The sequence below is a fragment of the Octopus bimaculoides genome, unplaced genomic scaffold (genome assembly GCF_046866305.1).
Source record: "Octopus bimaculoides isolate indiv1 unplaced genomic scaffold, ASM4686630v1 contig118, whole genome shotgun sequence".
Lineage (NCBI taxonomy): Eukaryota > Metazoa > Mollusca > Cephalopoda > Octopoda > Octopodidae > Octopus > Octopus bimaculoides.
In genome coordinates this window covers 1-17500 of record NW_028315368.1, presented here as the reverse complement: position 1 = coordinate 17500, position 17500 = coordinate 1, and the positions used below count along the sequence as shown (strand labels likewise).

The 17500-nt window shown below is 40.9% G+C and overlaps 1 protein-coding gene and 1 long non-coding RNA gene across 2 annotated transcripts in view; one reads left to right on the top strand and one right to left on the bottom strand.

Annotated features, from left to right (window-relative positions):
- The window catches only part of LOC106868279 (uncharacterized), a 41851-nt gene extending 35028 nt beyond the window's left edge, over positions 1-6823 (bottom strand). The window contains exons 1-6 of the mRNA XM_089346723.1: positions 6696-6823; positions 5578-5824; positions 4448-4547; positions 3430-3497; positions 2677-3010; positions 345-643 (exon numbers count right to left, since the gene is read on the bottom strand). Of these exons, the coding sequence (XP_089202849.1) occupies positions 345-643; positions 2677-3010; positions 3430-3497; positions 4448-4547; positions 5578-5811 (1035 nt within the window). The 5' untranslated portion in view covers positions 5812-5824; positions 6696-6823. The remainder of the gene's footprint in view (positions 1-344; positions 644-2676; positions 3011-3429; positions 3498-4447; positions 4548-5577; positions 5825-6695) is intronic.
- Positions 6824-6826: 3 nt separating this feature from the next.
- LOC149129202 (uncharacterized) lies at positions 6827-11533 on the top strand. Its single transcript, XR_016240271.1, has 2 exons — positions 6827-7817; positions 9135-11533. It is a non-coding gene; the product is annotated as an uncharacterized LOC149129202 (long non-coding RNA).
- Positions 11534-17500: the final 5967 nt, after the last annotated feature.

Below are 17500 nucleotides of genomic sequence, written 5' to 3'. Positions count from 1 at the left end.
CCCCTTTGAATTACAGTTACAACAGAAACAGGAAGTAAGGGTGAGAGAAAGTTGTGGTGGAAGAGTACAGCAGGGTTCGCCACCATCCCCTGCCGGAGCCTCGTGGAGCTTTAGGTGTTTTCGCTCAATAAACACTCACAACGCCCGGTCTGGGAATCGAAACCGCGAGTCCGCTGCCCTAACCACTGGGCCATTGCGCCTCTACGGCATAAAATTGTAGACAGTGATGATGACCACAAATATTCCCTAGACTATTGGTTATGCCTTGTCTCTAACTGGAACACAACCAAAGGTTTATAATATATGCCCCAGCATGGCCGCAGTCAAAAGACAATATCCCTCACCTGTTTCTCCTGTTCACAAATGCCCTTTTCTCGTTCAAATGCCTCAACTTTCTCCGCCCAAGCCTTCTCCTCCTTATCATCAGCGCTCCCAATGACGCCCCCGCCCAGGATCTTCTTTGACTCCTCCACTGCTCTGGTCTGTCGGCTGATCAGGTCGTCATAGTAACCGCTTGTCTCCAGCATCTGTTGTTTAAGGATGGCACCCAGTTTCAGTCTTTCCCTCTTCTTCTTCTTCTCCTCCTTCTTCTTCTTCTTCAACGATGTCGACATTTCTTCATCGATATGTTGGAGTTGGTCATCTACAAAAGACGAAACGACGGGAAAACATTAAATGCAGTTGTGGTGACGGTGATGGTGGTAGTAGTAGTAGTAGTAGTAGTAGTAGTAGTAGTAGTAGTAGTAGTAGCAGCAGCAGGGGCGATGGTGGTCGTGGTGGTAGTAGTAGTAGTAGTAGTAGTAGTAGTAGTAGTAGTAGTAGTGGGGAGGAAAAATCTACAGAATACATTAAGTTCTCCAAATGCCAACATTCCCCCACTTTTATTTCTTTTATTTCTATTCCTTCTCCTCCCCCTCCTCCCCCCACACACACCAACAACAACAACACCTCCTATTATCCGGCTATTTGCCGGTCTAAGAAACAAATGTATTTAATATATATAAATATATAAACCAAGTTAGCGGTGTTCTTTTCGTGACGAAAGTTAAATGAAAAAAATTATTAAAATGTTATGGGAGGTAACTCTTTACGAAACGTTTGTAGGAATTCATTCCCTTCAAAAAAACATTTTTTTTTTTTTCTCTTCGCATATTTTGTTTCTACGAAAAATGTGTTGCGTTTCAATTATATCTTTTTTTACCCTTTTTTTGATGTATGGACTGCGGCCATGCTGGGGCACCGCGTTGAACAATTTTTAGCCAAATGAATTTTTGTAAAGCCTCGTTTTTATTCTATTAGTCTTTTTTTTTTTTTACTAAACAGCTAAATTCTTGGGACATAAACTCACCAACACCAGTTCACAAGCTGCGTTGGGGGACAAACAGACACAAACACACACACATACACACATATATATATCTCAATACAATGACCCTTCTCTGTCTCTTTTACCACATCCATCTCTCTATCTGTCTGACTATCAGTCTATCTATCTATCTCTCTATCTGCCTATCTATCTATCTATCTGCTTATACATCTTCCATTGTCTCCAAAGCCTCACCCCAAAAAACCAAAAAAACAAAACAATGTTCTGTTATAAACAAAACTCCCAAAAAACACCTGTTTTTATATAAATAATCTAGATCTCTGTATTTTCACAGTTCGTGGCTGTTGCCAGTACCGCCTGACTGGCCCTCGTGCCGGTGGCACGTAAAAGCACCCACTACACTCTCGGAGGGGTTGGCGTTAGGAAGGGCATCCAGCTGTAGAAACTCTGCCAAATTAGATTGGAGCCTGGTGTTGCCATCCGGTTTCACCAGTCCTCAGTCAAATCGTCCAACCCATGCTAGCATGGAAAGCGGACGTTAAACGATTATGATGATGATGATGATGATATTTGACAAGTTCGAAAGACGAACGAAAGCGCTAATATATGTATAAAATAAATGAAAGAAGTTATTCCAAAATTCTGACGACTTTTTTTTTCAATATTTACTTCTGTACATCACACCTAACACTATATATATATATATATATATATATATATATATATATATGTATGTAGAGTGTTAGGTGTGATGTACAGAAGTAAATATTGAAAAAAAAGTCGTCAGAATTTTGGAATAATATATAATATATATATATCATCATCATCATCATCATCATCATCGTTTAACGTCCGCTTTCCATGCTAGCATGGGTTGGACGATTTGACTGAGGACTGGTGACACCAGATGGCTACACCAGGCTCCAATCTAATTTGGCAGAGTTTCTACAGCTGGATGCCCTTCCTAACGCCAACCACTCAGAGAGTGTAGTGGGTGCTTTTACGTGTCACCCGCACGAAAACGGCCACGCTTGAAATGGTGTCTTTTATGCGCCACCCGCACAAGCCAGTCTATATATATATATATATATATATATATATATACGAAGGGATTCTGCCAGTTTCCATCTACCAAATCTACTCACAAGGCTTTGGTCAGCCCTAGGCTATAGTGAAAGACACTTAGCCAAGGTGTCACACAGTGGGATTGAACCTGGGACCATGGGGTTGGGGAAGCAAGCTACTTACCACACAACCACACCTTCAATAATGTCTTATATTGAAACAAACAGAAATCTGAACAAAAAAAAACAAAAATATGGAGGAAAAGAAAACAGTCAGGTACAAACCCATATCCATCTGTACTGTGGTGGCAGTGGGGTCTTGAGCAAGATCTTCAACCGTAGTACTTTCTGTCATTGTGTCCTGCCTGTCATCACTCATGTTCAGCTCAGTTTTTCCATCGTTTGAAAGATCCACAAAGAGATTCCTTTTGTCATCACCATCATTATCATCATCATCATCCTCGCCGTTGTCTTTATTGTCATTATTAGCGCCGTTGCCGTGGTGATTGTCATCGTTTGGATTGCCGAGGACGTCTTCATCACCGTTGTCCTCTTCGTCATCATTATCGTCATCGTCATCATCATCATCATCATTCTCGTTGTCATCTTCATCATTATCCTGGATGGATATATAAATATAAACACGATGCATTCTACACCAAAATCTTATACAAGACTGTAGTGGGTATATACAGGACAAGGTGTTGATGTGACTGCGTGTATGTTATTACAAGAGTTCATAAAGAGATGAAGAATAAATTCAAGACATGTATTTACGACATAAAAATATATTTAATTTATTTGTCGACGATGAAACATAATCAAAATATACAGGGTGACCACAAAGTCTGGGTACATGGGGATTAACACATACTTTAAGAAATTATTATTTCTTATATTTGATTGTTCATGATATGATTTTATTTACTCCATGTACCCACATGGGGATTAACACATACTTTAAGAAATTATGATCAGTGGAGCCCCATATATATATATATATATATATATATATATATATATATATTCTACACTTACCGATTCCTGCTGTTCCAAAGAGATGATATTCCGGATAGAATCCAAAGAACTGAGGCATCTGTCCGATTCTGAAGAACACAATGGTAATAACAACAACATCAACAGTAGCAAGATGTGCATGTGTGTGTGTGTGTGTGTGTGTGTGTGTACAATGGAATGAATATCTGTACTTGAGAGAGAAAGTGTGTGTGTGTATATACTCTTACTCTTTTACTCTTTTACTTGTTTCAGTCTTTTGACTGTGGCCATGCTGGAGTACCACCTTTATAGTCGAGCAAATCGACCCCAGGACTTATTCTTTGGAAGCCTAGTACTTATTCTATCAGTCTCTTTTGCCGAACCGCTAAGTTACGGGGACATAAACACACCAGCATCGGTTGTCAAGCAATGCTAGGGGGACAAACACAGACACACAAACACACACACATACACACATATATATATATATATACATATATACAACAGGCTTCTTTCAGTTTCCGTCTACCAAATCCACTCACAAGGCTTTGGTCAGCCCGAGGCTATAGTAGAAGACACTTGCCCAAGATGCCACGCAGTGGGACTGAACCCGGGACCATGTGGTTGGTAAGCAAGCTACTTACCACAATGACACCAACTCAACTGTGGAAAGAAAACTCTGAATGACCCATCCTTGTCTTCTTTTTATCGTCTGTCTGGATGTTTTGTTGTCCCTTTCTTGTATCACCTGTCTGGATGTTTTGCGTTCTTGTGCCATTTTGTATTTTATATATATATATATATATATATGACGGGCTTCTTTCAGTTTCCGTCTACTACCAAATCCACTCACAAGGCTTTGGTCGACCCGAGGCTATAATAGAAGACATTTGCCCAAGGTGTTACACAGTAGGACTGAACCCCGGAACTATGTGGTTGGTAAGCAAGCTACTTACCACACAGCCACTCTTATGTATGCATGTATGAATGGATGTGGGTGTGTGCATGTGTGTGTATGCACATGTGTATGGGTGTGTGTGTGTGTGTGTGTGTGTGTTACCTTTAAGAACCTCATCACAGTCTGCCAGGATTTCTTCAAACTCCAAGAACCGTTCCTTGTCCACATTGGCTTCATAAGTGGAGAGTCGACTGTACAGAATCTGAATGGATGGTCACCAAAATAACAACAATAATGATATCAGTAATAATAATAACAACAATGATGGTTTCTGTTAATAATAATAATAATAATAATAATAATAATAATAATATGGAGAGGTTGGCGTTAGGAAGGGCATCCAGCTGTAGAAACTCTGCCAAATCAGATTGGAGCCTGGTGCAGCCTTCTGGTCCACCAGTCCTCAGTCAAATCGTCCAACCCATGCTAGCAGGGAAAGCGGACGTTAAACGACGATGAATAATAATAATAATAATAATAATAATAATAATAATAATAATGCTTTCTATTAAAAGTACAAGGCTTGAAATTTGGAGGAAGTTGATTACATCAACCCCAGTGTTTCACTGGTACTTAATTTATCAACCCCAAAAGCATGAAAGGCAAAGTCGACCTCAGCAGAATTTGAACTTAGAACACTATGTTTCAATCAGTTTGATCTGTGATAATTATCAGGTATCTTAGTCCTGGATGTGTACACAGCACCAGGCTGAATTAGAACCAGCAGAATCCTCACTGTATATTGTCCACTTTATTCTGTAAAGAGCAGAGGGTCAGGTCACCTGGTTTCCTATCTGGACTGGATGTAGGGCCATCACAGTGTTACTCATTTTTGCCAGCTGTGTGGACTGGAGCAACGTGAAATGAAGTGACTTGCTCAAGAACATAATGCATCCCCTGGTCCAAGAATTGAAAGCTAACATTTCTTGTTTCTTTATTGCCCACAAGGGGCTAAACATAGAGGAGACAAACAAGGACAGACAAAGGGATTAAGTCGATCACATCGACCCCCAGCGTGTAACTGGTACTTAATTTATCGACCCCCCCCCGCCGAAAGGATGAAAGGCAAAGTTGACCTCGGCGGAATTTGAATTCAGAACTTAACGGCAGACGAAATACCGCTAAGCATTTCGCCCAGCGTGCCACCTTAACTTACCATCTTGAGTCCGACACTCCTAACCACTGAGCCATGCAAGAGAGAGAAAATTAAAAACAATAAACTTGAAACTTACATCAATTTCAGAATTGCTTCCATGTTTGTGTGTAGCATCATCATCATCATCATCATCATCATCATCATCATCATCATCATCATCATCATTGCCATCGTCGTCATACTCAGTGTGTTGTTTTGGGTCCGCCCCCGTCCCAGCAGCCGCTGCCTCCACCGTCCCCACCTCGGCGGGCGCTGGTTGTTTGGTGTCGGGCGTCATCGCTTCGTCAGCATTCTGGATCATCTTTGTCATCACGTGAAAGCACCTGGGTACCCCGGGTACGACCGATGAAAGGCAGTGGGAGGAGAGGAGGAATGGATGACGAAGAGGAGGGGCAGGAAGAAAGAAGAGAAAAATCAAAACGGTTATTTCCAGAGAAACAATGTGTGTGTGTGTGTGTGTGTGTGTGTGTGTGTGTGTGTGTGTGTGTGTATATATATATATATATATATATGTTGTTGTTGTTGGCACTCCGTCGCTTACGACGTCGAGGGTTCCTGTTGATCCGATCGACGGAACAGCCTGCTCGTGAAATTAACGTGCAAGTGGCTGAGCACTCCACAGACACGTGTACCCTTAACGTAGTTCTCAGGGGGTATTCAGCGTGACACAGTGTGACAAGGCGATCTTTACCAAAGATCGGTCTTTTCCGTAAAAAGTGTCGGCGAGAAACAGGGAAACGACGTCCTAAAAGCGAAAGACATACAGAGAGAGCGATTTATTTTGAAGGGTTTAGGGTTAGGGTTAGGGTTAGGTTTACGGTTATGGTTTTAGGGTTTGCGTTAGGGAATTCCGTCCCTAACCGTAACCCTAACACTAACCCTAACCCTAACACTAACCCTAAAACCTTAACCCTGACACTAAAACCCTAACCCTAATACCGTAGTGAAGATCGTGCGGGTGTTACGGAAAAGGCCGATCTTTGGTAAAGATCGCTCCAAAAAATGCGGCTTTGTTTGTAAAAAAATTTGGGGCCTGAGTTTGTAAACAAATTTCGTTCCCGGGCCACTGCATACATACTTACATAATTACATAAATACACACACACATACACACACTGAATTACCAACTTATCAATCGCACGTGCCTCCCACCCACCATCCATCTCTGAACAAAAACAAAAGTTCCCTTTTTACCTTAACGAAAGGAATTAAAAATTCGTCGAACGGAGTTTGGTGTAGGCGGCCATGATTTCAGTTGCCATAGCGACAGGTCCGTCCGCGATGAACAATTCGGTGTAAGGGAGATAAATCCACTTCTTGTCCGCACACACACACTCAACTCTTCTCTGTTTTCTATATAAATATCTTTTATCTTTTACTTGTTTCAATCATCGAATTGCGACCATGCTGGAGCACTTCCTTGTAGGTAGTATTGTAGGCAAAGGAATCAACCCCATGACTTCTTTTTTTTTTATTTGAAGCCTGTAAATTTATTCTGTTTTGCCCAAGCGCTAGGTCTCGGACACGTAAACACACCCAACACTAGTTGTCATACAGTAACAGGGGACAAACCCTCCCACACACACACACGTGGGGGGGGGGGTTAATTCCCCCCCACACACACACGTGGGGGGGGGGGTTAATTCCCCCCACACACACATACTTTATCATTATTTTTTTTCTTTTCACTGTTTTTTTGTTTTTTTTTACGGAAACCCATGATTTCGGCTATGGAGATTCTGGAAAATCGGTTCTCAAAAAATCGATTCTCAAAAAAATCGATTCTGATAAATAAAAAAAAAAAATTGGCAAAAATCGCAATTTCAAAATTAGTTGTAAGTATCGATCCCAGAATCTTTTGGTCAAACCCTTTAGTTTGACCAATCTTTTTATGGTGCCCCAGTATGACCGCAGTCCAATCACTGAAACAAGTAAAAGAGAGAGTAAGTGATTTGGCTGTGGGGATAAACTTCTGCAATGTGTTCGAGAAATGTATAGAAATTCTCAAAGTTTTTCTTCGCAGTAATTCCATACATTTCTCAATACATTGACTCATCGACGCGGGACCATTTCATGTCGCGCCCGATGACCCAGTCACATACTTCAGCAGTCTTTTAATTCGGGACCAATAGGTCTGGAGAAACAAGTATTATAACCTCGAATGTGACTGGACTTGTGACAGGAATGGCAAGCATGAAGTTAGCCATACTGAGAACGTTTCATCTCTTTCAATTAAAAATATCACTGGAAAAGATTTATCTTGGACCTTTTGTGACAGAAACCATTGCTCTCCAGAATTTACTTTGGAGTTTAAAGGTAAGGAAATTACTTCTGCTAATAATAACAATAATAATTCTTTCTAATTTTGTCAGCAATTTCATGTGGAAGAGGTTCTTTGATTGCATTAATTTGAGTATATTTGGCTGGTCCTTTATTTCATCAACCCCAAAGGAATGAAAGGCAAAGCTGACCTTAGCAGTATTTGAACTCAGAAGTGAAAGAGTCAGAAGAAATGCCACTGAACATTTTTTTCTGATGCAGCAACAGTTCTATATTTAAGAGATGAGGAATTATTTACATTATTTACATTTGACGGATATTTGTCCTCATCTTGTTTGTTGTTAACACAACATTTCGGCTGATATACCCTCCAGCCTTCATCAGGTGTCTTGGGGAAATTTCGAACCTGGGTTCTCATTCCTCAGGTATTTTTCGATGTTATTATTATTATTATTATTATTATTGAGTGAGAGAGAGCAGTGCATGCCATCAAAGTGACCCTGGGGTAAAATATACGAAGCCCATTATACCCATCATGACTACCCGTCTGATAAGGGTACACCAGGCACATGCATCACAACCATATGTGCGAGACATGGTGATCTCATATCAAAATTAACAGCGTATGACCTCGCAGGTGGAGCCCAGTTAGAATTTTTTTCAGGTCGAGTAGCCCATCCCGCTGAAAAGGTCCCTGAATAAGGTTCTTTTAAGGATGTTGAACAAAACACCCATTTTTCCAAATGTGAATTATTCAAACCCCAAAGAATTCCCCTCAATACATGACAGTTATTCTGGTCACTGCTTGGAATCGAACTCTGAATCTTGGGGTTAGTAGCCCTCGCTCTTAACCACTACACCATATGCGCAGTGGTTAAGAGCGTAGGCTACTAACCCCAAGATTCAGAGTTCGATTCCAATTTAAAATGACCACCATTTTTGTGTTAAAAAAGTCAGTCCCCTTTGTTAATGCTACGTAACCTTTCTAAATGATCGACTGATCTGAAGGGGGCCATTTAATCAGTTAGACATAGTAGTCTAAGATAATTATGTGTGTTAATCCTTTTCTTACCATATTTCTGTTGAAACGTTTTGCCTTTGTTTCAATAAATTTTGGAAATGATAAAGAATTTAGTGAAATAACCTTGTCATTACTAAGTTAGTGTTTGGAACAGAAGTTTATTTGAAGTTTTGATGGAAGGTTTTACTTTAGATCTCTTTAAAACAAGGAATTTGTACAATAGAAACAAAAGTAGTTTAGAGCAGGTTGGTACCAAAATGGTTCAGCCTGGTTGATATTATTATCTTTTATTAAAAACAAAAAGTTTATGTTTTCTTGTTCATCTTTTGCAGATGAGGAAGCAGGAACCGGCATACCCATCTCTGCCATACTCCTCATTTCCATACTCGGAGTTGTAGCAGTCCTTTTCATAATCCTCTCTGTCAAATTCGAATGGCGTCCTTACGTTTGGATCAGGACCCGTTTCATCAAGTGGCAATCTCATAAGAAATACCAGAATCCACCACAGGCATAAGAATGCTATGTTTTGCGCTTTTTTTCTTGTTTTTCTGAGATAAATATTGAATGTATTTCTTTAAATCATATATAACCAGAATATCCATCTCTGCCATACTCCTCATTTCCATACTCGGCCTTCTAGTCATCCTTTTCATAGCCTTTTCTGTCAAATTCGAATGGCGTCCTTACGTTTGGATTAAGACCCGTGTCATCGAGTGGCAATCTCATAAGAAATACCAGAATCCACCACAGGCATAAGAATGCTATGTTTTGCGCTTTTTTTCTTGTTTTTCTGAGATAAATATTGAATGTATTTCTTTAAATCATATATAACCAGAATATCCATCTCTGCCATACTCCTCATTTCCATACTCGGCCTTCTAGTCATCCTTTTCATAGCCTTTTCTGTCAAATTCGAATGGCGTCCTTACGTTTGGATTAAGACCCGTTTCATCGAGTGGCAATCTCATAAGAAATACCAGAATCCACCACAGGCATAAGAATGCTATGTTTTGCGCTTTTTTTCTTGTTTTTCTGAGATAAATATTGAATGTATTTCTTTAAATCATATATAACCAGAATATCCATCTCTGCCATACTCCTCATTTCCATACTCGGCCTTCTAGTCATCCTTTTCATAGCCTTTTCTGTCAAATTCGAATGGCGTCCTTACATTTGGATCAGGACCCGTTTCATCAAGTGGCAATCTCATAAGAAATACCAGAATCCACCACAGGCATAAGAATGCTATGTTTTGCGCTTTTTTTCTTGTTTTTCTTAGATAAATATTGAATGTATTTCTTTAAATCATATATAACCAGAATATCCAAACACTTTCTTACGTTTTCAAGAATGAACTGTGTAACCAACTTCACCACAATCATAGTAAAGATTGTTTGCCAGCTAGAGATGATGTCTACTGGGGCTAAATTTCAGCAACATTCGTCCTAAACCAGGACTGCCATGTTATGTTGGCAAACAATCTTTACTACAAAGTACTGTTACTGAATATCTCACATTGTAAGATTATTGAGCGAGACCGTTGCCAGTGCCCCTGGGCTGGCTCTTGTGCGGGTGACACATGAAATTTTTCGAGCGAGATCGTTGCCGGTGCCCTTGGACTGGCTCTTGTGCGGGTGACACATGAAATGCACCATTTTGAGCGAGACCGTTGCCAGTGCCCCTGGGCTGGCTCTTGTGCGGGTGACACATGAAATTTTTCGAGCGAGATCGTTGCCGGTGCCCTTGGACTGGCTCTTGTGCGGGTGACACATGAAATGCACCATTTTGAGCGAGATCGTTGCCAGTGCCCCTGGACTGGCTCCTGTGCAGGTGGCACGTAAAAAACACCATTTCGAGCGTGGCCGTTGCCAGTACCGCCTGACTGGCCCTCGTGCAGGTGGAACGTAGAAGCACCCACTACACTCTTGGAGGGGTTGGCGTTAGGAAAGGCATCCAACTGTAGAAACTCTGCCAAATTAGATTGGAGCCTGGTGTAGCCATCTGGTTCCCCAGTCCTTAGTCAAATCATCCAACCCATGCTAGCATGGAAAGTGGACATTAAACGACAATGATGATGTTTCTGCCCCACTAGATCAGTAAGAGGTTGATCCCCTATTATAACTTCAATGGCCAAGAAGATCTTTAGAGAGGTGGACTAGAGCTATATGGACTCCTGTCAACTATAATCAGGTTAGAAAAATGGTCACACATGCAGTGGGTATGAGTAGCAGTGTCACACTTAAGTGCCACATATTCTAGTTTAATAAGAAGAAGGTGCAGCCACTGGTGACAGTTTTGCTAGCGCTGTGGCTAACCTATTTATGGTATGGTGGGGTAGCAGAAAGCTCCATAACGCTATGTACTCCCGCTATGTGGATGATATCGACATAGTGGCCAAAGCACCCCCCACAAGACAATGTCAATGAACTCGAAGCTGGCACTATGGAGCGTGTCCAGTAAATAGCCAACTCCATCCACCAGAGTATTAAAGTAACAGTAGGTTACCCTAGCAAGGACCCTACCTATAGGCTACCGGTCTTAGACATAGAACTCTGGCTGGAAACCAGGAACAGTAAGGTCCAAATCCTTCATTCCCACTATGCCAAACCTATGGCCTCTATATAACTTTTTTTTATTTACTATTCTTTATGAAAAAGCTATGATTCTGTGACTTTTAAATATCGTAATGAAATTTTACTGAAATAAAAATAAGTTTATAAAAAAAAAAAAATCACCAGCTTTTTGTCTTTATTCCTTTTTTTACTTTGTATCATTAAAGGCAGCAAATTAGCAGAATCATTAGCATTAGCATTATTTTATTTGTCTTTATGTTCTGAGTTCAAATTCCACCAAGGTCGACTTTGTCTTTCATCCTTTTGGGGTCGATAATACAAGTACCAGTTGAGTACTTTTTAATAAATTAATCAAAGATAATTAAGAGAAACCTTGTTTTTCAAATATGAAATTGTCGATCTGCTTGAATTATCCTTTTCATTTTCAGTTGTGTTCAATGTCAAATTTTCCAGAAACAAAAGTGAGGAAAATTTAGGGTTTCTTCAGAACTGCATCATGTCAAGACAATGCAGAACCTTTGGACAATCCAGTGGAACAAATTAATGGATAAACAGCTTCCAGCATGAGAAGAGGTGTCATCAAAATTTTGCATGCCAGAAAAACAATCTGTGCCAGGGAAGGTATTCAAATTTCCAAAGACTGCAAAGATGCTGCCCTGACTGGTTCAAGGAAGCGCCATGGCTTCATTATGATATTCAGCATGATGCTGGTATTGTCTGGAAGGAGTTTGGCATAACAGAATCATGATGACTAAGGAAGCTGCCTTGTTGACTGGGGTACAAAACGGGGGCAAAATTACAGTCTGTTCCAGTCACTTCATGAACACAGTATTTTTGGCCAAATACAGACATATTTTTGATTTTAAATAAGCAGTTGATTCAACTATACAACTAGCTTGTCAAGCGTTAGAAGTACTTTGCAAAGCAGTGGGATTCTATGGTAGGCAATGTCTAGCATTACAAAGGAATGAATATGACACAGGAAACTTTGAAAACCTTGTAAAAGAATATTCACTGAAGAATGTAGTGCAGATGTTAAGTCAGTGACTCAAACATCAAGATAATTTTCTATCTGATACCATACAAAATGAAATCCTAGAGACATGCTCATAACACCCTGCAGGAGATCAGGAAAAAAAAGGTTGAAAATTCCATGTTTATTGCTATTATATGTGATTGCTCTGGAATAGAACATGAATCAGTTATTGGTATGTTTCTGAAAATGAGGATGTCCACACTTTGGAGACACTAACTAAAGTTATTCAGGATGTCTTTTGCCAAAACATTGAGCTGGGCTAAATGTTATGCTGCAACATCGTCTGATACATTGTGCTTGTAATGCATGAACATAAAATTTTGAAAAGAATTTAGACATCGTCTTGGAAAACTTCATTGCGAAAACGAGCGAGTAAAGAAAAATTGGCAAAACTACAGATGTATTACTCCCATTACAACACACACACACACACACTGACTTTGTTGCCTCATATAATTTCCAGGAAAAAATGGACGTTTTTTTAACGAAAAATGAAAGTTATACGGAAGGGAAATGTCGGGTTGTGAGAATCCTCTCTTCAACCCCTCGGAAACATTTTTTTCCCAGCAAATCCTTACATACATTCTATTTACAAGATCTAAGCAATTATTTTTTGAAAGTTTCCTTAAAAGGTATCCATTTTCCGGAAGTTATGAGGCAACAAAGTCGGTGGGGGGTATACACCCATACAAGAATTTAGACCATTTCCAGCCACTACTGCTATGGTGATCACGACATGTCACTTGTAGGTCATTTGGCTATTAAAGAACAATTTATTAACAATTTGCTTCGGTACAGCACTCCTGCATTTTTCTGTAAGTTTCTTTCTCTTTTTCCTTCTTCTTTTCCTACTCCTACTTCTCCTCTGCCTTCATCTTCTCCTCGTCCTCATCTTTCTTCTTCTTCTTTTTCTTCTCCCCCCCCCCCCCCCGCTCAGCTGCTTCTACTTAAAATGTTTGTGTTTGTATGTGTGCGTGTGCGTGTGTGTGTGTGTGTGTGTGTGTGTAATTGAAATAAAATAGAGAATGTACGACTCTGAAAAAAAAAAAACATGAGGCGCAGGAGTGTCTGTGTGGTAAGTAGCTTGCTCACCAACCACATGGTTCCGGGTTCAGTCCCACTGTGTGGCACCTTGGGCAAGTTGAGGATGTCCCTTGGTGGCTGACGATATGTGCATCTCTGATCACGAGCAGAAGTAGTGGGGAGACGCTATAGCCATGTGTTGAGAGGAATTCTTTGGGGTTTGAGTAATTCACCTTTGGAAACACGGGTGTTTTGCTCAACATCCTTAAACAACCCTTATTCAGGGACCTTTTGAGCAGGATGGGCTATTTGACCTGAAGAAAATTCTAACTGGGCCCCACCTGTGAGGTCATGCGCTGTTTATTTTGATATAGGATCACCATGTCTTGCACATGCGGTTGTGCCTGGTGTACCCTTATGATGGGTATACTGGACTTTGTATATCTGTACCCCAGTAGCGCGGTACACCGGGTAAATATTCTGCTATAACACCGGCCCGACTAAAACGCTTAGCTACCTCCTTAATAGCTTCCCCTCCCACTTCTACCTAACCGTCCGTCTCCCCTTCTCATTTACTTAGTCTCTCATAGCATCTTCCTTCCCCTCACACTCACATAGAATGTCTACTCGTTCACTATCAGTGTCCTCCTCTCCCGTTTACTCTCTCACACTACATCTATTACTACCACTCCCTTAATATCTATCTCTCCCTCCCATTTTTTAACAGCGTCGGCCACTCCCCGGCACACTCTCTCTCTTCTTTCATAAACTCTTATTTCCTCTCTCATATCTCTGACTATTTCGCCTGTCCCTCTCTCCCACTAATACCTTCCTCCCCCTTTCGCAATAACACTTATTACTATGTCACCCACACAATGACTTCCTCTTTCTACAACTCTTTTCAATACTACCCTCATATTCTCACTATGCATCTTACTCCTTCTTGCATTCTCCCTCCCTCACTCTGACTAACACTCTATCTTTCCCCTTTTCACAGTATATCTCTTACTATCACTCCCTTAAAACGTTCTCCTCATCCTGCCTCCCTGTCACATTACTCTTTCTCTCTCTCCCTCGTCTAAAACCTCCTCCTTTTCCTCTTACAGTACATCTATTACTATCACTCCCTTTCCTCTCTCTCTCCTTTCCAGCAAAACCTCCTCCTCCTTTTAAAATACATCTATTACTACCACTCCTATAACGTTTTTACTCTCACCCTCACTCCCTCTTTCACACTACATCTTCGTCCTCCTCTCTCTCTCTCTCCCTTTCAACAAAGCCTCCTCCTCCTCCTCTTAAAACACACTTATTACTACCACTCTCTCTCTTTCACTACATTCTTCTCCTTCCTCATTTGCAGTCCCGCTTTCATATGGGACGGTCGCATCCAAGAGGTCCGCTTTCATTAGGAAGACCGCAATCCCAGCTTTTACCGCCGGAATGGGCTCGTCTTCTAGAAGGACATCTGATACTTCCAGAAAGTCCGAAGAAGGACCAAAGATCTGTAATGTTCTCACGTGAATAAATCTAACCCTAACAACTAGCAACAGGGCTAGGCGATCTTTGGCGGAAGGGTGACCCCCAGGGCTAGGCGATCTTTCGCGGAAGGGTAACCCCCAGGGCTATCCTTCCTGAGATAAGATCGTCGTCGCGGGCAGCAATCGTGTCCGAGTTTCGTTCATCCGGTGCCTCTATGATGCTTAAATCTGACATGGATCGGGAGACCAGGTCGGGAATGGAACGGTCTCGGGCACTGGTCATCTGGAAGGGCGGGTGATGGCCTTGGCTGGATTTTTCTTTTTACTTCTTCGGTCTTATTTCCTCCTCGAAAGTGGAACAGGCGAAATGGTTGGGTGGTGCCTTGTGCCAAAGGAGAGAATACTCACAGTTGATCCTTTTGAAATCTGTTTACTTAAAAAAGCAACCTGGATTATAGACATCACTACGGAATATTTCTCCCAAGAAAACAAAAAAAACTAGACATGAAATATGCGAAATTATATCGTTTCCCTAAAGAAAAACCTTCCTCAACCTGTGTCAGACGAATGAAATCTGTGAAGGGATCCCGCCTTAATCCATCGCACCTTTTAAACTCTTCCTAACAACAGAGAAATACTTAAAAAAACTCTAGTTAGTCTGCCTCACTCAGCAACCACCAAGTTCGCCTTTTCTTTCACTCACACTCACACCTACACTCACTCAAGTTTTCTCTCCCTTATATACGTTCCCTAATTCGCTCTTAACCCCTTTAGCATTTAAACCGGCCATATCCAGCCAAAAGTATTCTGCCTGTTTTATGTTCAAACTGGCCAGATCTGGTCTCTCACACCAGCCCTACAATATCGTTTTAAAAACAAACAGCTACCTCATCAAAATCTCATAGCTACGAGATAATGCAGGATTAGTTCAAAACAATGAATAAAAGAGGATTAATTTTGGCAGAATAATGCGAACACTAAAGGATTAAATCATTTTCCCGCCGAAAAACTTCTGCATCGCTTAGAGATAAGTACTCCTTTGTCCTTTATTGTTCATTTTAGAAAACAACATAGTCCGTCTGTGCACATACGTCAATTGCGTGTGTACACACATGACCAAATATGGCAATTGCGTGTGTGCAAATCTATATTTTTTAACGGCGCAAGGGAGATAAATCGTGAAACCTGTGAAAAGGGTTTCATTTTTACCACATAAAATTGTGCTAGAAATAGAAGTAAAAGTCTGCTTAAATCCAGTGATTCTTCTTTGTATTAATCCGTTCTGGCCTCCAGAGCTATGTTCCCCCGCCACCACACTTTTATTTTTGAAGCTGAGATGGGTTAGACTCGTTTGTTTTACTAGAAAACCACACAATAATGGCGGAGACGGACTATATGTAATCTGAACCTTTCCCCCCCTTATTTATACGGAGATTATGATTCTGAAAAAAAATTGTTTGAAAAATTTCAATTCCCCCCTACCACCACCAAGCAGGCTATTTACATGCTAGAAATAACAGCCAAATCTCACAAAACTAGTGTTAGGGTTAGAGTTAGGGTCAGGGTCAGGTTTACCCTGTGGATCTATATAAAAACCGAGGTGGGGTGGGTGAATCGATATTTTGAAAATTCTTTTATCAGAATCGGAATCTCCATAGCCTAAAACGTGGGATTCCGTAAAACAAACGAGTCTAACCCATCTCAGCTTCAAAAATAAAAGTGTGGTGGCGGGGGGACATAGCTCTGGAGGCCAGAACGGATTAATACAAAGAAGAATCACTGGATTTAAGCAGACTTTTACTTCTATTTCTAGCACAATTTTATGTGGTAAAAATGAAACCCTTTTCACAGGTTTCACGATTTATCTCCCTTGCTCCGTTAAAAAATATAGATTTGCACACACGCAATTGCCATATTTGGCCATATGTGCACACACGCACACAAACAGCGGAGACGGACCAGACGGAATCTGAACCTACGGCAATTGCGTGTGTGCACATATGGCCAAATATGGCAATTGCGTGTGTGCAAATCTATATTTTTTAATGGAGCAAGGGAGATAAATCGTGAAACCTGTGAAAAGGGTTTCATTTTTACCACATAAAATTGTGCTAGAAATAGAAGTAAAAGTCTGCTTAAATCCAGTGATTCTTCTTTGTATTAATCCGTTCTGGCCTCCAGAGCTATGTCCCCCCGCCACCACACTTTTATTTTTGAAGCTGAGATGGGTTAGACTCGTTTGTTTTACTAGAAAACCACACACAAACGGCGGAGACGGACTATATGTAATCTGAACCCTTTCCCCCCCCCCCCTTATTTATTTATTATTATTTTTACGGAATCCCACGTTTTAGGCTATGGAGATTCCGATTCCGGAAAAAAAAATTGTTTGAAAAATCTCGGTTCAGTCCCACTGCTTGGCCAAGTGTCTTCTACTATAGCCTCAGACCGACCAAATGCCTTGGGAGTGGATTTGGTAGACGGAAACTGTAAGAAGCCCGTCGTATATATGTATATATATATATATATATATATATAGAGAGAGAGAGAGAGAGAGAGAGAGAGAAGTGTGTCGATAAGCCAGCTGG